Source organism: Balaenoptera musculus, chromosome 18 (genome assembly GCF_009873245.2).
Source record: "Balaenoptera musculus isolate JJ_BM4_2016_0621 chromosome 18, mBalMus1.pri.v3, whole genome shotgun sequence".
NCBI classification, from domain to species: Eukaryota; Metazoa; Chordata; class Mammalia; order Artiodactyla; family Balaenopteridae; genus Balaenoptera; species Balaenoptera musculus.
The window spans coordinates 52,610,360-52,635,716 of NC_045802.1; the positions used below are offsets into that span (position 1 = coordinate 52,610,360).

General features: G+C 35.1%; 1 protein-coding gene across 10 annotated transcripts in view; it reads right to left on the reverse strand.

The window, feature by feature from the left end:
* Positions 1-25,357, reverse strand: part of RBM26 (RNA binding motif protein 26) — an 86,282-nt gene that overhangs the window by 16,573 nt on the left and 44,352 nt on the right. For 5 of the 10 annotated variants that reach the window (XM_036831141.1, XM_036831140.1, XM_036831136.1 and 2 more), the window contains exons 13-20: positions 24,649-24,780; positions 23,331-23,402; positions 13,744-13,869; positions 13,316-13,390; positions 11,379-11,546; positions 9,109-9,213; positions 4,733-4,933; positions 1,945-2,031 (exon numbers count right to left, since the gene is read on the reverse strand). In XM_036831141.1, the coding sequence (XP_036687036.1) occupies positions 1,945-2,031; positions 4,733-4,933; positions 9,109-9,213; positions 11,379-11,546; positions 13,316-13,390; positions 13,744-13,869; positions 23,331-23,402; positions 24,649-24,780 (966 nt within the window). The remainder of the gene's footprint in view (positions 1-1,944; positions 2,032-4,732; positions 4,934-9,108; positions 9,214-11,378; positions 11,547-13,315; positions 13,391-13,743; positions 13,870-23,330; positions 23,403-24,648; positions 24,781-25,357) is intronic. The other 5 variants (XM_036831145.1, XM_036831137.1, XM_036831143.1 and 2 more) reach the window with 3 other exon arrangements.

Here is a 25,357-nt window from a genome sequence, read left to right on the forward strand (position 1 = left end):
TTTCTATCCTCTTCTAAAATAGAATGTTACAAAATTTTAAGAAATTTTTTTGGCTTAAGGAAATGTTTATGTTTAACAACTTCTATAACCTAATTCCAAATGTTTATCCTAGCAATGGTAGTTGTTCCTTTTAGTTTGTTAAGTAAATCCAACTAAAATGGTATTTGCCCTGAAAAGCTAACTCTCATCAGATCTAACTTAAGCTAAGTTATTCTGCCACTTATTCACCTTCATATAATCACTGTTTAAAATCTTTCTTTATACATTAACCCCTGGCCTTTGAAATGACTGCTATTCATTTGGAAGATATATACATAGTATAAAAATATATATTAAAATTTACATCTGAGATAGAAAAAGCAAAACCCAAGAAGATATACGTCAACAGGTCCTACTTATCAAAAGCAAAACATCCAAAAATTATTTAAGAGGCAGGAGGGTTTGTTTTTTTTTTTTTTCTCTCAGCCACATAAGTAAACAGGGACAAGTAGTAATATATATTTTTAAAGTAGTTACTAAATTCACAAACTTGTAATACTGTAACCATTTGAACATAACAATTACCATTGTTTTATAATAAGACTACTTCCTAGAAAATAAATAGAACATAAAAAGATGGTACTCAAGCTACCTATCCAACATTACACTGAAAACTGTCACTGAAGCTGTCATTTAAAGGAGGCTCATTCTTAACTTATATTCAACAATACCTCTCAGAGAAAACTTGATCAAAAATCTACTTTTTCAATATAACATGTATACATATAAGCTTATAAGAAAGTTTTAAACTCTCATCAATTATAGATTACCTTTTATTTTCACAAAAGACCTTTAAATAGAAGATTTCTTAAAACTTAATAAAACTCTAGGATGAGGAATTCCTATTCTATAAAAACTATCCACTACCCACCCGCTTAACCCTGAAACTATGTTATTCTAGGGCCCAGTTAAACACTTTTCTTGAGACTTAATCAGACCAACAGTCTTTTTTATAGGCTGCAATGCGCCAAGAGCAACTCCTACCAGGTAAGTTCCCAGCAATGTACCGGCAGGGAGTATTCACTACAAAGAGAATAAATCAATTTAGAAGATTTTCAAAACTTAGTTAGACCACAATCATCTTAAAACTTCTGAAAACCATCCTACTCTTCCATTCACATGAGGTTAACTGTTTGGAACGTTTAATGCATTTTTCCAAGGTCAAAATGGTACATCTATTTCTCTGCAATCTTGAACAAAGAATACACAGGGCTAAAAATGTTCCGATGAACCTGTTACACCTCGCACTCATTTTCCTTTTTTAAATCTTTTAAACCCAGAAGAAAGACAAGGCTGCATATACTTCTGGTCATTCTTTAGAAAGATAATTCAAGATACACATTTTAAGACAACTATACTAAAAGGACCCTAAAAGCTAGCGCTATATATTCCTGTCTTGGGCAAAAAGTTGTAGATGCCTAGTTGCGGGTATGCTGAGCTACGGACACTGTAGGGTTCAGCCAACTGGGACTAGGGAGCAGCAGATGAGGGATGGTTAAGAAGAGCAGTCATCAGGATTCTAGCTCCGCTTGTACCTTACCCTTCACCACTCATTCTGCCAAAGCAGACTTGTTCTGGGCCAGCTGAGAAAGGGATAATGGAAAGTGGAGTGGCCCTATCTCCTATGAAAGAGAATAGAAGAATTCCTAATGTCTCAACAGAGTACAACTTGACGTTCAACTTGGTGATTAACTATATATTCTAAATATTCATGTTATATATAAAACTGCCTAACTACTTTAGGACATTCTTTGTAGCCATGAATTCCACTTCCTATGGTCTATCTACTGTCACAGTGTAGTTCTTTAGTAAGTCAAAAAAAATTCATTTATATTAAAACTTAGAGGCAATATTTATAAAACATTTAATCTGAATTTCAATAAATTAGAATATTATAATACTTACTGCTTCAGCTTCTGCTCGCGTCTTGAATGTAATTACTGCATGAAGTGAAGAGTCATCAATCTGACAATCTTCAATTTCACCATATTGCTTTAAATTAAAAAAAGTATTCCTCCAAATAAATATTTTTAACATCCAAAATCCTAAGGTTTTTAAAATATTAAATACCAATAAATATAACCCAGAATGCATAACAATTCAGGGTGATTAGCAGAAAGAAATTATGATACTCATTTTAGTATGTAATATTGTATGATAAAGGGTGTTCCTATTTCCAATATTATTTACAATTCTATACTTCCTAGAACCAGGGTAACTTACACTTGATTGAACTATTCTTTAAATAGGGAAACAATGGTGAAAGATTGAGCTTCCTTATTGCCATTCCTTCTATACTCATTATTCCAATTCCAGAGTATGTTAAATTCTTTCTAAAGCAGAATATTAATCCTCAGAATATTCTGTGAGTTTTTTTATCACTCCCAATTTAAGATGGGGTGGGGGGGAGGTTCAGAGAATTTAAGTAATTTTTCCAAAGTAACTTAGTTAACTACCAGGATGAGAGTCCAGTTTTCCATTCAAAAGTTTCCGATTCAAAACTTGAACTGACTCTGCTTTTACTCTTACTTTACCCTCCTCTAGACCACACTCTTTTAGGACATTTAAAAGCTAAACATATTAAATTATGCTGGTTTTGGGTGTGCTAGATTTTATTTTTCCCTGTGTAGGAAGATTTTTCTGCAAACAGCAGAAAATAGCACCTTTATCACATAAAACTTTAGTCCTTTATATATCATTACTAATACCTCCTTCTTTCTTACCCCCAAATAAAATTATAACCACAATCTCATTAAATATACACACTCCACACAGAAAAATTCTGTAGGGCATAGTAAAGAAAACGACCGCAGAATCAGATCCCAGCTCTGTTAGTACTAGCTGTGTAAACTTGAACAAGTTACTTAATCTCTTCATGCTTCATTTTCCCGATCTCTAAAATAAGCATAATAAAGGTACCTACCTCATAGAGTTGTCAAAATAACTCATAATATGGTGAGTTATATAAAGCATTCAGAAAAATACCTGCCACAAAATAAGTGCTCTGTAAGTTTGAGCTGTAATGTTTATTACTGCTACCGGTTCCAATGGATAAATTAAAGAAAGCATTTTGTTAATCACAATTTGTAACCGTCAATGGTCCTTTAGTAATGTAGATTTTTTTCTGATACCTGTCATATGTTCAAATCACAGGTTGAGATACAGAAGCTATCTTATTTAAAGACTGACAATTTTTTAAATGTGCATCACCACTACTAACTTTGAGAAGAGTTTGAATCTCCAGATACATCAAAGAATATACATTTAGAGGCTCTGAATGTTTCTAAAACCAAAACCATTTTAGTCTCATCAAAACACATTCCTAAACTCACCTTGTTTGTCTGGATTATTTTAGCATATCCTTTGATAATTTCCTGATTAGCTGTATAACTATATGTAATACACCTAAGTTATCTGGATCTTCTTCCCCTTGGGAAGGTGCAGAAACAGGGCGTGTAGTAGGGAAGAATCGAGCTACAGTATTTCCAAGCTAGAAAGCTGATTCCTTATTTTCTCCCTTTGAAGCCATAAAGCATAAGACTTTCCAGACTCACCATCCTTAAATATTAATCATTTCAGTTATTTCTTAAACATACACCATTTCTTTCAATACCTCTCTATATCCTGAAAAAGTATAGTTTCACATTTGTTAACTGCAGTTAACAGTCTGGAATATAACTGTCAAACATTTAAATCTGAATATTCAAAACGTTAAATTACTTGTGTACCTATCTATAAGCTTACCTATCCCTCAAGACCCAAGCTCCAGCTTTACTACCTCTTGAAACTTTCCTCTACTGTTCTTTCACCATCATATGCCTGTGTGAAAAATACTTCTCTAAGTTACTGAACTATTTACAGTTTTTAATAAATTTAGCTTGATTATAAATTATTTGTAGTTTACTTTAACTGGTTTGTGTTAAACCATTGTATGTAAAATCCTTGAGTGTAAAGAACTGGTCATTTACTTTATATCTCCAGAGCAATTACTCTAATGCTGCACGCAAGACCGATGCTTAGTAACTAACCTTTGGGATACCACTAAGAATCATAACATTTAAGTTGAAAAGGGCTTTAGGCAGATATAATCTCCATTCTGCACATGAACCCAACAGATCCCAGGAAATCCAAGTAAAATAATGGATTAGCAGGGACTAGAATCTTATTCTCCTTCCTCACAGAAGGAAGTCCATTGCCATTAGACTGACTCCCTTTAATTATACCCTGGCACCAACTAAGGCAACGTCAAGATCGTATTCCAAAATTTTGTCTTGTGTCATTTCTAGGTTAGCTAGGTCAAGAATACAGTATTAACAAATAAAATTCTATCTTAATTTTTAAAAATCTGGATGGCCCACGTAACATGCTGAATTTTTCCTAAAAGTAAATATCAAATGAAACTAAACTATAGGACTTCCCTCTCTGAAACAATAAGGTCTAAATCATTCCTTTCATAATCTGAAGGCCTACTAAGTGTAAGAATAGTAACATTTCTTCCAGACAATGATTAAACAAAAAACCCCTGGAGCTTGTTTTTTAAGTAATTAACAAAGGATTATTATAGATTAATCAAAACCTTTGGTGAGATTAATGGGTTTAAATTATTCATTTCATTTTCATACTTTCCCCTTTAATATCCATTATCCCCAACAATGATTATCAGTATTTGTTTTGTTGGACAGTAAAAAAGTACCGCAAAATGAGGAAGAAGATCTTCTCTATCACTCTCTGTAAATGCAGAAATCTCCAATGCCCTGGGACGGTGATCCACCACAGCATGACCAGGCACACCTCGACCTCGACCTCGACCCCTGCCTCGGCCGTGAGCTGCCCCTCGACCTCTTGAATGAATTCCTCTACCACGACCAGATGAAAGAATCCCTCGTTTCGCAGCCTAGAAGAGATTAGACAAATAGGTTAAACATCACAATTACTAACATGAGCCAAGTGTTATACTCAGCCAGATGAGCCATACAATCTGATATGAGTTACACAATTTGATACATATTTACATATTCAAATAATGCCCTACAAAAGGATTTCATAATTTAAGTTAGGGTTTTAGCTTTTAAAGTGAAAGCAAATTTAGGTAGCTAATGAATTTAGAAAACAAAATAACATTAATTTAAGCAATGTTTTGAAATTAATAAATGTGCCTTTTCTACTAAGCCCCTACTCTCTAAGACATCAAACTATATCACAAAAAGACCAGCAATTCTTGAGTTCCAAATAAGGCACAGTGCTGAATGTTACTTCAAATTTAGTATAGGGACTTCCCTGGTGGTGCAGTGGTTAAGAAACCTCCTGCTAATGCAGGGGACACAGGTGCGAGCCCTGGTCCGGGAAGATCCTACATGCCATGGAGCAACTAAGCCCGTGCGCCACGACTACAGAGCCTGCACTCTAGAGCCCACGAGCAACAACTACTGAGCCCGTGTGCCAAAACTACTGAAGCCCACGTGCCTACAGCCTGTGCTCCACAACAAGAGAAGCCACCGCAATGAGAAGCCCGCGCACCACAATGAAGAGTAGCCCCTGCTCGCTGCAACTAGAGAAAGCCCAGGCACAGCAACAAAGACCCAACGCAGCCAAAAATAAACAAATAAATAAATCTATTAAAAAAAAAGAAGTTAGCATAATGTACACATAAAAGATACCTATATATATATGTGTATTTTTTCCAGTTATGACTTTCGAATACAGTGTTTCCATTCGTTTGCCTGTTGACTTCAGTATGTACAGTTATTTCAAATTCATCATTTTGATCATGTACACTAACACCATCATACAACCAATGTAGCATAGTAACTTATATTCCACTTTATCACTCTATATGAATAGCACACCATTCCTTCATTCCACAAATATTTAATGAGCACTTCCTATGGTCTAGTCCTTACCCTCATGAAGCTCAAATCCTAGAAGAGTAGAGACATTAAGCAATCAAGTTATTTGATTATATTAATGAGAAGTGACTCAAAAAATGAGGAAATGCTCTACTTAAAGATTTGAATAGAATATTAAAGATCTGCAATGAATAAACTACTAGAATAAAAGTTCCATGAGGAATTTTTTTCCTTGTTTTATTCTCTACTTTATCCCCAGCACCTACAATAGCAGCTAGCAGATTGTAGAAACTTAATATTTGTTCAATGAATCAAAGAAGGTACAAAGAACAAGCAAGGCAAGAGTGAGGGGTGGGGGTTAGAGCATGAACAAAGGAACCAAGGCTGAAAGGAACATGGTACTTCTAAGAAGGAATAAAATCCAGTACAGCTGGACCACACGGGATGAAGAGATGAGGCTAGAGAGACAGGCAGAGCCAGATCATGAACAACTTTAAGGACCACGTTAAAGATTTTGATTTTATCCCAAGAGCCATGAAAATCAATTAAAACAACTAAAGTTCAGAAGTAGGGTGATGTAATCAAATCAGTGTTTAAAATATTATTCTGGTAAAAGGAAAAGAGAACAAGCTGGGAAACCAGTCAGGCTACTACAATAGCGCCAACAACTGAAGATAGAAGCTTAGTCTACAATGGTGGCCACGGAGATAGAGAGAAGTAAAATAAACACATTTACGATATACTGAGGGGGCTTCCCTGGTGGCACAGTGGTTAAGAATCCGCCTGCCAATGCAGGGGACATGGGTTCAAGCCCTGGTCTGGGAAGAACCCACATGCCGCGGAGCAACTAAGCCCATGCGCCACAACTACTGAGCCTGCACTCTAGAGCCTGTGAGCCACAACTACTCAGCCTACGAGCCACAACTTCTGAAGCCTGCGTGCCTAGAGCCCGTGCTCTGCAACAAGAGAAGCCACTGAAATGAGAAGCCCGCACACCGCAATGAAGAGTAGCCCCTGCTCGCCGCAACTAGAGAAAGCCCGCGCGCAGCACCGAAGACCCAGTGCAGCCAAAAATTAATTAATTAATTAATTAACTAAGGAAAAAAAAGATACACTGGGGAGTAATATGTATAAAACTTGGTAATTAAATGTGTATGAATACTGAAGGAAAGGGAGAAATCAATGATGACTCCCAGATTTCTGGTTTGGGTAATTGTGTAGATGAGTTTAGGGACAAAATAAGCACAATTTTGAACATGTTGAGCCTGAGGATGTGAGACATCCAAGTGGAAATGTCAAGAAGGCACCACTGCCAAAATCTCTGCAAGTATAAATATTTTAGTTTATTCATCTCAAGACAGTTAATTTTAACATTAGCTAAAGTAATCATCTAAAATCCAAATAATAAACTTCAAAGGTCAAGTATTAATGTCAACAACAGCACAGCATATACAAAAGTATACTCTTAGGAACTTCAAAATGCTCCTTAAAAAACGGGTCCCTGGACAAGTAAGTTTGAGCAATACTGAGTATTTAAACATGTGTTTTTGGAGATTCACAAATTACAAGCCTCTCGAAAACCATATACAAAACACATGTTTATATATACACTACCAAATGTGAAATAGATAGCTAGTGGGAAGCAGCTGCATAGCACAGGGAGATCAGCTCGGTGCTTTGTGTCCACCTAGAGGGGTGGGATAGGGAGGGTGGGAGGGAGACACAAGAGGGAGGAGATATGGGAATGTATGTGTATGTATAGCTGATTCACTTTGTTATACAGCAGAAACTAACACACCACTGTAAAGCAATTATACTCCAATAAAGATGTTAAAAAAATAAAAAAATAGAAAATAGAATGTGGAAAAAAAAAAAAAAACACCCATGTTTACTATAACCTCTTCCAAACTTATTTGGCCTCAAAAGCTTTTTTCACTAATACCTATTAACAAAATATGGAATTGGTGTGGAGAATGAACACACTCTGGCAAACACTGCATTACTGCATATACTAATATAAATTGCAAACTAAAGTTTGGCCATCATAAAAGAAAAACAGAAGATGTCATTCAGTGTTTAGCTATATCATGATAAAGAATGAAAACATGGACTAATAATATAAAGGATATTAGTAATGCTATTATTTATTTGCTAAAATTATGGGCCAAAATTTTTAAAATGATAATGTATTTTTTTAAAGTTGCATCAACACAGGCATGAAATCTCCAGAATGGTGAAAACACAATTTCTATATTAACATAAAAGGAACCTATCTTTTCCAAAACTTGTTATCTTAGGCAGGACACACAGACAACCATATCAGTTTTCCAGAGAATGCAAAATATATGCAGGGTTAATACACCATCCTATGGCTTCCTATGACAGACAAGACAGAGCCTTAAGACAAGAACAATGGCTGCTAAATGTTGAAGTCTTTAATAGCTGGATACCAGTACTCAATACAGATTTCTACTATGTTGGAAAAAGAAAATCAAGTTGCTAACAAATATGGAAAAAAAAGCATTATTTTCAGATTAAGCAAAAGGAATAAGCTAAAATACAAAAAATTATATTGTGGCAACGATAAATACAGACAAGTACCAACTACACTAATGACATAAATGTCCCTGTACTTCAAAATGTAATTCTGATTCTAAAACATCTTTTTGCTAAATGTTAAAAATTCTCACGTATAGAGATCAATTTTACTAGATTTTTCTTATATAAATAATCATATAACTAAATTATAAGAAGTTAGTTTTTTTCTCTTTAACATCCACAGCACCATCTATAGGCAAAACTTAAGTAAGCATGTTCTTCAATATAATTCTACCACTAAAAGTCTGATCCTTATAGGAACTCAACATAACATGCCTATATGTGCACAGAATATCTCCCTAAGTATATCTGAAAAGCCTTTAATAGATTTTGGTCCTAGGAAGAAAAACAAACCGAAAATAGAAAAGGAACAAAATTCACTAGAAGTAGAGGGCCTTGTGTATAAAAGTAGAATGGCTATCATCCCTCATTAAATACTAAGAGATTTTCTATTGGTTCTGAAAGATTTGCCAACCTCTTCCCTCTTTTCTACATCAACTCCCAATATGTTTACCAGAGACTGCCAACGACTGTTGACCAGAATGAGAGGAATATATTTTCAAATAAACCATCAAGACTACAACTACTCCTCTTTAGCGTACTGTGTGGCTATCATGAAACATACCTCCAGCTGTAATTCGGTATACTTTCTCCTAAGTTCAGTGACTTCTTCTCCAGCTTGCATCTTCTTATATAAATCCAGTTCTGTGTCAAGTAATTCTTTCTGCATCTAGAAAACAGTAATAAATATTTTAGGTGATGACAATTAATATCCTGCATTTATACAAAACTTTTTCTTAATAAATTAATTAATTAATTTATTTATGGCTGTGTTGGGTCTTCATTTCTGTGCGAGGGCTTTCTCCAGTTGCGGGGGCGGGGGCCACTCTTCATCGCGGTGCGCGGGCCTCTCACTGTCGCGGCCTCTCCCGTTGCGGAGCACAGGCTCCAGACGCGCAGGCTCAGTAGTTGTGGCACACGGGCTTAGTTGCTCCGCGGCATGTGGGATCTTCCCAGACCAGGGCTCGAACCCGTGTCCCCTGCATTGGCAGGCAGATTCTCAACCATTGCGCCACCAGGGAAGCCCTATACAAAACTTTTTACAAAGAATTTTTTACACATTCCCATTTAATCCGTACATTTCTTCTCTATCTCCAGTCCTACCATCCTAGTTCAAGCCACCAGTCACCTCTGGTCTACACTACTGCAACAGCTTCCTAACTTGTTCCTACGTCCACTGATTTCCCTGTAATTCATTTTCCATACAGAAGCCAGAGTGAGATTTCTATGGACTGATATGGAGTAATTTTCAGGAAATAACTGAAAAGAAAAACAAAACACCAAGGTGTTAATAAGGAATATACAGTATGCTTTTACGTAGGAAAGAATACATACACACACACCAAGAGGGAGGGAAGAGTGGGGAACAGAGTGTCAGGGCTCAAAGGGGAATGGTCGTTTATATAAACCTTTTTATATAGTATAACTTTTGAATCATGTTAATGTTTTACTTATTCAAAAAATAAAATTAAATCAGCAAGAATGACAGGGAGGGGGATCCAAAACTGAATACAGACAGAAATAAACCTAACTTTATCAAATTAATAACATAACCACAAGAACGGAAAAACACATGATCCTTCACCACAGGTTTGACTCGACACTCTTAGTGGAGTATATTATGAGGCTGTAAAGAATGCAAACAAATTCTTAATTTTATATTTAGTTAGTTGTTGGAAGTGGTATTGTTTTAGCAATTCTGGAACTATTTGAATGGATTACAGGACTGTGCAAATGTATACTGTATTGATGTTAGTGGGAACCAAGTTGTCATCATGGGAACACGGAGATATGGCATAAGAGAAAGAAAAGAAGAAACCTGTGGTATTAGATTAGAATGAGAAATATCAATATAAACTCATGATTTTATGTATATATACACACACATATATACATACACACACACACCAAATACACACATACACACACACTAAGTATTGTATAACTCCATGGGTTTTTTTTAAATCACTTATTGTCATCCAAAATTAACTTGCTCACTTTTTTGTATCTGATCAGTTAATCTACCTGAATTTTCTCCCTTTCAATCATTCATTCTGGAGACTTCACTGGTGGTGCAGTGGTTAAAGAATCTGCCTGCCAAAGCAGGGGACGTGGGTTCAAGCCCTGGTCCGGGAAGATCCCACATGCCGCATAGCAACGAAGCCCATGTGCCACAACTACTGAGCCTGCACTCCAGAGCCCACGAGCCACAACTACTGAGCCCGCGTGCCACAACTACTGAAGCCTGCGCGCCTAGAGCCCATGCTCTGCAACAAGAGAAGCCACTGCAACGAGAAGCCCGTGCACCACAACGAAGAGTATCTCCCGCTCGCCGCAACTAGAGAAAGCCCGTGCGCAGCAATGAAGACCCAGTGCAGCCAAAAAATAAAAATAAATAAATAAATTTATTAAAAGAAAAAATCAATCATTCTGTACAGTGACATCAGATTGTTACTTTTCTGTTCATTAATATTTTATACCACCAATTACTTACAAAATAAAGCTCAAACTCCTCAGTCAAGCATTCCAGTACCTATATCGTTTTGTCCTCTAGCTACCTTTTCAAGATTATCCATAACTATTTGTCTAATTACTGACTTTCTAACTACAACTGACTTTCTAACTACAATGTGCAGGGTTCAAAAGATGAGTAGAGTTTCCTTGTTTGTGTTTATTTACTTATTAATTACTAGAGAAGGAGAAGAATGGTAGTATATAATGATCAAATTTTAAACAAAGAGTATTAGCTAAAGGAAAACTGAATCTTAAATAATGTAGTGTTTTAATGTTTTTTTTAACAAGTAGTAATATGAATAACAACACAAATTGAAATACCTGAGTCTTGGTTTTTATACTTTTTGGAAGACAGCGTCCCGGAGAAGCAGCTTTGACCTCATCTTTCAACTTGGTAATATTTTTTGTCAAAACCTCTAAAGTTTTCATTATTTCTGCTTTATCTTCAGACTTCATTGCTTTGTTTTTCTCCAGTTTTGAAATTAACATCTGGCAAATTTTTTAAAACAAATATATAAGACACATTCCTACTATTATTTAAAAAGCAAACAGGGCAAAGTAAATATAAAAATAAATAACTGCTACTTTTAGTTTATGTATTCATGACAAGGCTTACAATCACTGAGATAGCAGAATAGCAGATTGGTGATGCTAACTATCTCAATTCAAGTCTTAATCTTGGTTTACGCTGTGAAGAACTATACTACTATTTAAGTCTCTTAGAACATAGTTCAAAGCATACAACCACAAGAAATTTAATTCAATCCCTGAAAAGCTGTCATTTTGAAATAGCAACAATCTTACTTTCTAATCCACTTGCTGATATTACTGATTCTAAGTATTCCCACTCCAAACATAGTCCGCAACCCAGAAAGAATCAGAGGAAAAGTTTTACGGTTTCCCTTCATATGAGATATTAGAAAAATGGCATATTTAGTTACCTACTTTCTTTGTCAGAGGGAACAGTAACTGGCTAGGCTAAGAACAATATGCCCAACATAGATAGGAAGTAAGAAGATAAACATGGTAATGTGGAGAAGACATCACAAAGTATTATAGGTTCTCTGAGTCAAGATGGTTTCAGTTTTGGGTGTAAAGCATTGTGATGTCTCTTTATCAAGTACATACAAATTTAAATTAGAAAAGACATACATTTTAAACCAAAAGGTAAAAAGTTTGTGTATTTTCAATATTTTCAAGTGTCATAACTTTTATTACCAGACATAATCAAGAATTGACACTAATTAAATGTCATAACTAGAGCAACACTGTACAAAAGAAATACTGCAAGCCACATAATTTTGAATTTTCTAGCAGCCACCTTACAAAGATAAAAGAGATACATTAAAGTTAATTAAATACATATTCTATTTAACGCATTTTATCAAAAGTAACATTTCAACAAAAATTACTGGGATGTTTTACCATTTTTCTTCATACTACGTGTTTGAAATCTGGTATGTATTTTAACACTTACAGCACATCTCAGTTTGGATTAGGCACATTTCAAGTACCTGATAGTCAGATGTGGCTCTTAGCTGCTGTACCAGACAACATAGGACTAGAGGATCCCAAGCCAATTAAAGAAAGGTACATATGTCAACAATGAGAAAAAGGTTCCATTTACTATCTATTGAACTACTGTGCAGCAACATACCTGGATAAATATTCCTTATTTTCATTTCAAGTTGATAGTCATAGCTCAGTTTAAACTAATCCATTTCCCAGTCCACTGTGTAATGTATATTACACAATGTAATACACTTCATCCCCAACATTTTATCAATTAATATATACATTATTTTTTTTTTTTAATTTTTATTTATTTATTTATTTTTAATTTATGGCTATGTTGGGTCTTCGTTTCTGTGCGAGGGCTTTCACTAGTTGTGGCAAGTGGGGGCCACTCTTCATCGCTGTGCGCGGGCCTCTCACTATCGCGGCCTCTCCTGTTGCGGAGCACAGGCTCCAGACACGCAGGCTCAGCAATTGTGGCTCACGGGCCCAGCCGCTCCGCGGCATGTGGGATCCTCCCAGACCAGGGCTCGAACCCGTGTTCCCTGCATTAGCAGGCAGATTCTCAACCACTGCGCCACCAGGGAAGCCCTATACATTATTATTGATAAATATTTCAGTTTTACCATTATCAATTACAGTAAATATGTTTCTCAGGACTATCTATAGAGTGTAAGATTAAATTCACTAAAAATTATGACACTTATAAATATATTTTGCCAAATCTAACTTTAATATTTTACCTTCTGTGTTTCAATGTGCTTTTCTAAAATTTCTTGTTTTCTTTTCCTTACATCCTGCTGAAGTTTCAGTGCCTCCTAGAGAAGGGATCAAAAACATTATTAGAATATTTACCATTTACCTTTCCGATAAATGGAATTACCCAAGAAGACAGAACTGGTTGTAACTGAAGAAGCTTGGCAACAAAAATGAAATGCCAAGTTTTCCTATGTAAAGCTTAAATAAGTACACAAGTTTCAAAAATCAAATCAGGAGAGCCTTTCATTCCAGAAGAAAATTAATATTTACTAATAATACTAGGGGAAAATAAAAGTTCAGTGGCAGCCAACATATACCTTTCTTTTAGCTCTATTTTATGATAAGCATTGAAAAAACACATACATGCAGAAAAGCTTCCTGACCTGCAAATTCTGTACACTACTATACTTACCTGTTTTTTTTTCTGTGCTTCATTATTATCAACTGCAGAGGTGGAAACAAGTAAGGTTTTTTGTGCAGCCTTCAAAGCAGCTGGATTATACACCGTTTTTGTTAGGCCAGTAGATGTAGACAACACCTACCAATACAAATTCAATTTCTCAAAAAATGTATCAAGCATTCATGATTTCCTGAGTACTATTTCCTTCAAAACTCTAAAGCACTCCTGTCAAAATCTAGCACACTGAACTAAAAGTATTATATATTTGTAATAACTAAGTCACATTAGTGATTTGAAAGAAAGGGCATGAGTGAGGGATAAACTATAAAGTGAAAAAATTTTTAATTAACACCATATACCTTTAGAAGAAAAGCAAAAAGCAAACATACAAAAACTTCAAATCAATAAAAAACACTGCCATTACTATATCACTGAGAAAATATTAGTTGTTGAATACATTACTAGTATTCCTAGTGACTAAAGCAAAAACTGTACACAAGAACACAGCACAGGAGGAAATCAGACGCTGTCTTGCAAACAATTTAAAATGATCATTTGTAATTTACATTTCTGAAATTAACCTTATTGCTTTCTCTCTCCATTCCTTTGCTAGCACTGCTCCTACTTTAAGTGACCTTACTCCCTTAAACTCAGCTCAGGTTCAGCACAACCACTCCAGACCTCCACAAAGCTCTAATCATTTATTTCTTCTACCTAGGTCCTTCGATGAAATATTATTCCTATTAAAATATTTAGTAAAAATGGCCTGATGACATATTAATTTATTTTATATCTCTCTCCCTATCTTCACTGTAAGAGCCCTGAAACAAAAAAAACATGTCTTTCTCCTCTTTGTGCTTCTTCTAGTACCTAAACCTTACTACCAACTAATTATGAGACAATGGGTAAATTCAGGTACCTTCTTGGGCCTCAGTTTGCTCATTAAAAAGAAGTTCAACCTGATGGTGTCTAATGTCCTCACAAACCCAAAAATTCATTCCATGAGGGTAGGGATTTTTTTGCTTGGTTCACTGCTTTATCTTCAGTGCCTAGAACAGCACCAGGGCACATAGCAATACTCAATAACACTTTGCAACCAAGTTAAAATGAAATGATGGTAGATCAGAGTGGATAATCTTTTCCACACAAAGGTCAATTTAAGAAAATTAAAGTGTATAGGCTGCCTTTTTTTATCCTCCAAAAGCAGAAAGTTGTAGGTTCCACAGAGTGGTTGGTTACTGGTTCTTGGAAAGGAGTTTAGAGATCCCTTCAAAGAGAGCTATGAATGCTATAAAATCTAAACATGAAACCATATGTGTGAAGAGTGTAACTTCCCAGAGGAAAAAACATAGTTTCCAAAGTCTTAAAGGAGTTCATGACCTAAAAGAGGTTAGAAGAACTACATAAATAGAAGAGTATCAATGAGAAAAAGAGCCCTACTTTCTCTCGCTACTAAAATGTAAATAACTGGGTATATCAGAGAAGTAGCAATCTGGACACTACTTTCTAATCTTTTATCATGAAATTAATTAGGGAACATCACAAAGCTTAGGCAACTCATCACTATTCTAAGTATCCAAGAATGTCTTAGCCTCTAAAAGAAATAAAAACCTAGAATACTGTAATTACACTAGTTCCATACAGCACAACTGATGTTTAAAAATAAAGGTTCTTTACAATAGTTGATGTATATCAAACTTTGATAATTTTCTTCAATAATGAAAATACTCAAGGTATCACTAACAAGTATGAAATGGTCGCATTCAGTAAAATATAAAGTAGACACAGATTTAGTTCATAGTCTAACTTGTCACATTCTCTGTAATTCTAGAGAAAAAGTTATTCCATGCTACCTTAACACACCATACAATGTCAAACTGTATGATTATACAGGGTGAGATAATAACTTTATAAAGGGAGAAACACAAGATAATCTGCTGAAGAAAGAGACTGAGTGTTCATAAACTGTTTTCGCCATGATGGTTCCATAACAAGTTGAACAGCTGTGACCCAAAAAGGATTTCTATACTCAAATAAAGTTGGAAACAATATCATAACCCTACTTTCTAGTTTCAAAATGTACATTATCATAAGAGCTGTGAGAAAGCCAGAAGTAAAGAAACCCATATAATTTGTTTAATTCAGCATTTCTCCAATTTCAGTGAGTAGGGAACACTCCCTTTCCAAGTACTGTTATTAATACCAGATATCACACTAAGGATTGCTGTTGCAAGGTGAATAAAAGTATCTGATAACAGTAAGAAGACTCCTTTATTGCTACAAGCATCTCACTTCCTTGTTTTTTCCAGGAACTTCCTTCTGTAAAAACAGAACATCAGCTAACATATTTCATTGAGCTTAAGATATCACTGCCTAATTTTTCACAGAACTAGAACAAAAAATTGCACAATTTGTATGGAAACACAAAAGACCCCGAATAGCCAAAGCAATCTTGAGAAAGAAAAATGGAGCTGGGGGAATCAGGCTCCCTGACTTCAGACTATACTACAAAGCTACAGTAATCAAGACAGTTTGGTACTGGCACAAAAACAGAAATATAGATCAATGGAACAGGATAGAAAGCCCAGAGATAAACCCACGCACATATGGTCACCTTATCTTTGATAAAGGAGGCAAGCATATACAGTGGAGAAAAGACAGCCTCTTCAATAAGTGGTGCTGGGAAAATTGGACAGATACATGTAAAAGTATGAAATTAGAACACTCCCTGACACCATGCACAAAAATAAACACAAAATGGATTAAAGACCTAAGTGTAAGGCCAGACACTATCAAACTCTTAGAGGAAACATAGGCAGAACACTCTATGACATACATCACAGCAAGATTCTTTTTGACCCAGCTCCCAGAGAAATGGAAATAAGAACACAAATAAACAAATGGGACCTAATGAAACTTAAAAGCTTTTGCACAGCAAAGGAAACCATAAACAAGACCAAAAGACAACCATCAGAATGGGAGAAAATATTTGCAAATGAAGCAACTGACAAAGGATTAATCTCCAAGATTTACAAGCAGCTCATGCAGCTCAATAACAAAAAAAACGAACAACCCAATCCAAAAATGGGCAGAAGACCTAAATAGACATTTCTCCAAAGAAGATATACAGATTGCCAACAGACACATGAAAGAATGCTCAACATCATTAATCATTAGAGAAATGCAAATCAAAACTACAATGAGATATCATCTCACACCGGTCAGAATGGCCATCATCAAAAAATCTAGAAACAATAAATGCTGGAGAGGGTGTGGAGGAAAGGGAACACTCTTGCACTCTTGGTGGGAATGTAAATTGATACAGCCACTATGGAGAACAGTATGGAGGTTCCTTAAAAAACTACAAATAGAACTACCATACGACCCAGCAATCCCACTACTGGGCATATACCCTGAGAAAACCATAGTTCAAAAAGAGTCATGTACCAAAATGTTCATTGCAGCTCTATTTACAATAGCCAGGACATGGAAGCAACCTAAATGTCCATCGACAGATGAATGGATAAAGAAGATGTGGCACATATATACAATGGAATATTACTCAGCCATAAGAAGAAATGAAATGGAGGTATTTGTAATGAGGTGGATGGAGTTAGAGTCTGTCATACAGAGTGAAGTAAGTCAGAAAGAGAAAAACAAATACAGTATGCTAACACATATATACGGAATATAAGGAAAAAAAAAAAAAAGGCCATGAAGAATCTAGTGGCAAGACGGGAATAAAGACACAGACCTACTAGAGAATGGACTTGAGGATATGGGGAAGGGGTGGGGTGAGATGTGACAGGGTGAGAGAGTGTCATGGACATATATACACTACCAAATGTAAAATAGATAGCTAGTGGGAAGCAGCCGCATAGCACAGGGAGATCAGCTTGGTGCTTTGTGACCACCTAGAGGGGTGGGATGGGGAGGGTGGGAGGGAGGGAGATGCAAGAGGGAAGAGATATGGGAACATATTGTATATGTATAACTGATTCACTTTGTTATAAAGCAGAAGCTAACACACCATTGTAAGGCAATTATACTTCAATAAAGATGTTTAAAAAAAAAAAAAAGATATCACTGCCTAGAGACACACTGTCATTTAATATAACCCTACTAAAGGAAAAGGGTGCCAATTATAATCATAAATACCAACAACTATAAGATGTAGCCCAATTTCAGAGGTGTGAAAATAAAATGTCTTAGAAACAGTGAACTATATGATTACAAATATTGCTCACTATCTGAATCTATTAGGTTCCAGAGTTTAGATAGTAAGAGTTTGAATAACAAGAAATATCTGTATTTTTCAAAAGATGAGGATAGAGTTGTCACAAAAGAGAAGAAAATCTGTTAAAAATGAAACCAGTGGAGGGAAGTAACGAACCCAACAGAAAAGATGATGCTACAATTCTAAGAATATAATAAAAACATAGTCGTCTTTCTAAACAACCACACCTCTATTTTCCAAAAGGGTTTCTGCATGTGCTGTATTTTTACATATTGACCTTATTTCCAGTAACCTTATTGTATTCACTTATTAATTCCAATCGTCTGTGAATTCTTTTGGATTTTCTACATATACAGTCATATCATCTGTGAGTAAACATAGTTCTGTTTCTCCCTTTCCAACGTTTATGCCATTTATTTTATTTTATTTCCTTATTGTAGTGGTTAGGCCCTATACTACTGGAAAAAGTGACAATAGTGGACATCTTTTGCTGTTCCTGATCTCAGGGGGAAAGTATTCAATATTTCACCATTGAATATGTTAGCTGTAGGGGTTTGTTATTTTGCAAATATACTTTGTCAAAATTAAGGAAGTTTCTTTATATTCCTAGTTTGCAGAATGTTTAATGTGACTAAATAAAGAATTTTACCACATTTTTTTTTCTACTGAGATAATCACATGGGGTCCTTCTCCCTCCCTCCAACATCTACCCCATCCCTCCTCCGAACCCTTTATTTTGTTAATATGGTGAAATAAATGATTTTCAAATGTTAAATCAACCTTGCATTTCTGGAATAAACTCTACCTGGTCAGGATGTATTATCTTTCTCATATCACTGTACATTTGCTAACATTTTACTTATGATTTTTGCGTTTATGTTCATGAGATATTGGCTTGTAATTTTCATTTCTTGTAGTACACTTGTCAGGTCTGGTATCAAAGCTCTCTTCAATTCATAAGATGAGCTGAAAAGTATCACATGCTTTGTTGTTAAAATATACATCACTAATACCTCTTACTTCCCAAGATAAAAGCCAATTCTCCAATAAAATAGGTTATAATCCATTAACACCGTCTTATCTTACTTCCTATATAAAATATTACAAGCCATGAATATTACTAGTACTTGTAAAAAAAAGAAAAATAGATTTTTCTCATGGATAAAAACGGAATAAAAAAAGTATCTTGTAAAAATTACCTACTGCAAAAGAAGGTTATTACAAATTAAGTCATCCAAGTATCATTTTTTAATAACAAGTGCCCAAGTTAAAATCAAATACAAAAGAAACATAGTTAGTATGCCTCAAAGCAACACTCCCAATAAGCTAGTTCTCACAGGTGTCTAAAGCAGAAGTGCTTTGCTTAACTGCAATAAAAAGACAGTATTCTGAGGAGTTATGTGTAGGAAACTTATTAATATATAATTACCATATAGTCAACTTTCATATTAAGTAAATAATCAGCCTTTCAATAAATCTCAATGTTCACTTAATGATATTCCCTTAAAGCAGCATACAGATGTGTTTTCTGTAGCAAAACTTAACTGGGAATTCTAGTGAGGACAACAGGAATTTACTTTAAAATTAAGTTTATCAAATATTTTCAGGAATTAACGATTTTATTTCTTACAAGAATACCAAGTAGCTTAAACGAGACAAAGGGATTGAAGATCTTGCAGAGAAATATTTTAACATCAAAGAAAAAAATGTTTAAGTCAGTAATCAATTTTTGCTACAACAGCTTGGTTCCCAGAAAATTCAGCATAGCAAATAATTTTATATAAATCGTATCTCTCTGGAAGAAAAATAATCCTGGTAATAATCCTGATTGAGTAATCCACAGAATAATCCTGACAGAGGCCAATCCATTTTTTAAAATTAAAATTAGTCAATAACAGTTATGAAAAGAAATGATCATACCTTTCCTTAATCTTTATAATAAAGTAGCGAAATTACACAACAAACACAAATTTTAAAAATCAAAGGGTTACTTAAATGACTGTATTTTATCGTTAAGGAAACAGAGAGAGTAAGACTTATCCAGGATCATCCAGAATGTCAGCTGCTAAATCCCAACAGCCAAATTCTCTATATGACATGCAATGTTCCTTCAAATATGCCACACAATTTCCCTTTTAAAAGTTCCATGGTACAGATGTCAGCTTATCATCATGCAAGGGGACCAGGATATATTTTTAGATTACCAAAAAAAAAAAACCCTGCTAAGGAACAATAACATCCTGTACCATAAGTCTGATATACCTGAAACTGATATAAGAACATTAAATATTCAACTGATTAGTCAGTTTACCTTCTTAGAATTTAGAAGAGCTTTACGGGGATAATTTGGACAGTCTAAACTTTTTTAAAAAAACTAACCAGGATGGACTTCCCTGGTGGCGCAGTGGTTAAGAATCTGCCTGCCAATGCAGGGGACACGGGTTCGATCCCTGGTCTGGGAAGATCCCACATGCTGCAGAGCAACTAAGCCCGTGCGCCGCAACTACTGAGCCTGTGCTCTAGAGCCTGCAAGTCACAACTATTGAGCTTGCATGCCACAACTACTGAAGCCTGTGCGCCTAAAGCCCGTGCTCCACAACAAGAGAAGCCACCGCAATGAGAAGCCCGTGCACCGCAATGAAAAGTAGCCCCTGCTCGCCACGACTAGAGAAAGCCCGCATGCAGCAACAAAGACCCAACGCAGCCGAAAATAAATAAAAAAAAAATAAAAAAAAAAAACTAACCAGGATGGTATATGCAGATGCCACCTTTATTCTTCATAAATCTCTCTAGAGTAAGCTGAGGCACTCAAACATCATTTTACTGATCACTCTACTCAAACAATACTTATTTAACAGCTATTACAGTATCTTAATATTTAGCAGTAAAAATTAGGTTTTAAGTTTCCTCTTTCTTAGCCCTCTCACATGCAATCTTAGAATAACAAAGAATCACTAGAGGGTTTAGTGGGTGCTATTTACAGGAAGGGGATAAAATTTTATATTTGTGTACTTGTTTGCTTTAACAATGACAAAAGATATTGTTCAGATGCAAGGTTTGAGTTTTCCCCAGCCTTCGATTTAAAAAAAAATTTAAATAACATTTGATGATGGGGAACATTCTCCTACTCTTCCTAAGACTTCTCTGAATCACTGAGCTCTAAGGATTATGCAGTAAAAACCCCTATGGACTAGGGGAACAGAAATAACCAAGAATAAGCAAAAACCAAATGCTATTCTGTAAACAGGTTCACTGAAGGTGACAGGAAGTTACATACTTGTAAATAATTGCTTTCCTTAGAAGATTCTTTACAATATTTACTGAGTAATTTTTTTTTAATAAATAGCCCACTACCATTAGTGATTTTTCACAAATATACTTAATGCTAACTATATTAGCAAATTTATACTATCAATTCCAAATTTGGACACCTTTCATCTAAAGCTATACAAAACACGTTAAAAAACAATAATGAGAACAAGTAGCAAAACACGCTAGAAAAGTTTTGTAAAAGCTATAATTAGTACACTTCAATTTCAGAATCCAAATCTTGACATAAACAGATCCTAAACATAATCAGGGTTGTAGACCTCACCAGAATTGCTCAGCACTATACTAAGTGTAACAGCCCTTATATTGTTATTTTATTCCTTAGTTACTTATTATCAAGGAGGATAAAAATAATCAAAGTAAATGTTTAGATGCTGCTAAATTTAGTGGCATAGACTAAGCCACACAAATTTGGGGGGGGGCATATATGGAAAAATCTGGAGGTTTCACAGTAGAGGTTAGAGAGATTTTCAATCTTTAAAAGAATGACTAGATATCTGTTAGGCAGAAGGAAATCACTCCAGAAAAACCACCATCAAAAAAAAGAAAAAAGAGGCAGGAAATAGCAAGAGACAACGAACAGAAAAGGGCTCATTAGGGTAGAAAGGAACAACTAAAGCAGAGGTAACAGAACCACAATAATTGAGGTATGATGAGTTATGAATCAAGCAAATTTCGCTGAGGAAATGAAAGTTTCTGTACGAAGTTAACATTAAAATAAGTCTGAGAGTAGAATGGTGGCAGTGTAAACTAGAGGAGGGGGATGCCAGCCCAGAGGGCAGGGAACTGCAGGAGACAACTGGACTACAAACACAAGTGAATGACTCTAAGGCTTCCAGACTGCACAACAAGGAAAATGGTGGCATCACTTCCAGAGGTGGGTGGCTAGGAGGAGAAATTAACTTATAGGGGAAATAATGAATCATTTTAGGCATTTTATGCCTAAAGTAATGCTGAGGTGCCCAAGAAGAAAATGTGATATACAAAATGAGATTCATACTCAAATTTCTAGAATTGCCAAAGTTTAACACAGTAAATAAGGAAAATAATATACTGAAGAACCAGTGAAGAGAGCAGGTCAGCTATTTCATGGGATGCTCTAATTATCTATAATGTCAATTTCCCACGTAATCTTCATAATGGAAGGAGCCATGGACTAGAAAGAAATCAAAGACCCAGATTCCAGTCCTAGCTCAGTAACTCATAGTGTATAGGTCAACCATAAAACTATTTGGGGGTTACCTTCCTTAAGGTGAGGATAAAGAAATGAGACAGATTATCTAATTCTAATATTCTGTGATTCGACATACCTCAAAAAAGACTAAAGATCAGGGCCATTCACTCATACCTAAACAGAAAAAAATAACACATCTACACAGAACTATATAAGACAGGTCCAAAAATGTTCTCAATTTAATCAGCATTTGCTCCCCTCATTTAAAAAAAGAAATGACTAACTATATTGTCAGGCTATACACAATAGCTGTTTGTAATAAATAAAAAACTTATTTACATCATTCTTTCTAATTTACAAAATACTCTTTAAATAACTGATTTTATTTAATCATCATTAAAACCCCATAAGACAAATATTACCATCACCATTTTATTGATGAGGAAAAGGGTTTAGAAAGGTTAAGAGCACTGCCCAAAGTCATGCAGTTAGTAAGTGAAGAGCCAGAGCTCAAACTCAGGTAAAATTCCTAATTCATGGCCCTCTCTATAAGGTTGTCAGAGTTTTCAAATTAAAATGTATGATATCTCTAAAGAAAAAATAGTAAATAAAAACTAAAAACAAAAAGAATGGAGCATAAGGAAATACAGTGAGCAGCAAGTATTAAAATGCTGATGCAAAAAGTAAAAAGAGGTAGGCAAATATTTTTCTTTTTCAGCAAATGGAGAGCAAAAAGGTAGGAATAAAAGATACAATTAAGAAGCAAGAGTTTGGAACTATGAAAAAAATTAAAAAATTAAGGTGCCACCTGAAAACATTTATGAAGCCAAGACACACACATCATGCTATTCTTCTTACCTTTTCAGTTGCTGAAACAGATGGCTTTGATACAAAACCCAACCTGTCCTTCACAGATAACTTAGTTACATTCTAAAAAAATTAAAATGGACATATTCAGTGTTTCCCCAAACATATATAAGTCTGTAGGGATTTTGAACATTCTGATTCTACTAACATATATTGACTCTGTAAGTATACTGATGTTAATAACAAAACCTTGGGCCTTCTGCAAAGACAGAAACAGAAAGAGAATGTTTGGAAAAATACACAGTATACAGTATTACTCAATCATGGAAAATTATGATGTAAAATAAGAGGTTTGAACCAGGTGGTTGCTAAAGTCCCCTCCAGTGATACAGAACCATACATTCTTAGAATCCTATGTTGACAAGTAGAAAGTTTGTACATTCTAAATATTAGATTTGAGTAGTTAAAATACGTGCCTGCTTTGTGAGCTTAAAACAAACGCCATTCTTTCCTAAAGTATGTTTGTTTTATAGCCAAATACACTGTATTTGGTGATGATTTGGGATAGCAGGATTGGAGGGGTTTTTTTTAGTACCTAATAATTTACTAATTTACATTCTGCATGTTTTTGTAAAATCTCAATATCTTACTCTTCAGGAATTATCTACAAAGACTATTTTAACAAGGTGGCATCCATTGGCTAAGTAGGATACTACATCCTATTTCACACAGCAAATATTGAAACCTAAGAGACTGAGGGTGCAGAAACAAGAAAGTGCCACTCAAGTGTGGAAGGGAGGGAAGGGAATGGCATATGGAGAAGAGAATTTGAGAGTCAGGAATAAGTGATGCAAAGTTCTGAGAGAGCTGCATAAGTAACTTCAAGGTTTAAGCCTTCCCTTCCCAAAAGCTTTCAGTTCAGTCTACTGCATAATTATCTCTGGAACAGCATTCTAGTTAAGTAAAAGATGATGGGAAAAGTAAGATTTAATGTACTAAAACTTTACATTTTAGACAGTTTTGCTGGAAAATGTCTCCTCTACAAAGTGAAAAAGTATTTATTCTCATAAATAAGTATTAGCTACAGAAAAGAATTTAAGATTCAAATACTATAGGAAAAGTAGACTGTGAAAACGTTATGGTAATGGTAAAAAAAAAAAATTTTACAAGTGGTGTTCAAATATGAATAGACCATCATATTTCTGTATAAAACATATATATAATACACTGTATATATATATATATATATATATATATATATATATATATATATACACACACACACAATTAATTATAATTCAAATCACCAAGGGAAACTAATTGACTGAGAACCTATTACATGACAGGCACAGTAAGACTTTTCATTTACCTGAGGAAGTTCTGAACTGGCACTCTGGGCTTCTGCTGGTTCAATAGTACTTGAAGGTACCGGACCCAACCGCTCTTTGACTGACTGCTTCACAACAGGCAAAATGGGCTGCTGGACTAAAGGCTGCATTACCTCAGAACAAGAAAAACATGTTAAACAAGTTGATTAGTTCATGAGCATGGAACGTAACCTTTGTTATTTTGTTACTAAGTTGCCCATGCAGAGAAAGTTTTAGAAGTGCAGCTTATAATCAAAACCTAACCACCTCCCAAATTCCTTCATGCATGTATATAGATGCATAAGATATTTATAAAGTAGAGGAGAAAATCAAAATCTAACCTTCACTATCTTCTGTCTCTTTTTTTAATTAACAGAAGAAAGTTAAACAGAAAAACAAACTGCTGTAGTACACCTCTGAAAACAATTAAACTTTACATATTCATTGACTCACTGATTGAAAGAAAAAGAGAGGAAGGAAGGATTTCCAATATGAACCCACAGTCTGAGTTTCTAGAATACACACAGCTACCATGTACTGGAGTATCTCCCATGTACCAGGAACTGTTCTATATGCTTTACACATATCATCTTATAATTATCTAAACTAGGGATTAATGTCATAATAAAATGAGAGAACAGGTTAGAGAAGTTAAGTAACTTCCTTAAGTCTGCATACAGTTAACAATGGTAGAGGCAGGATCTGAATTCA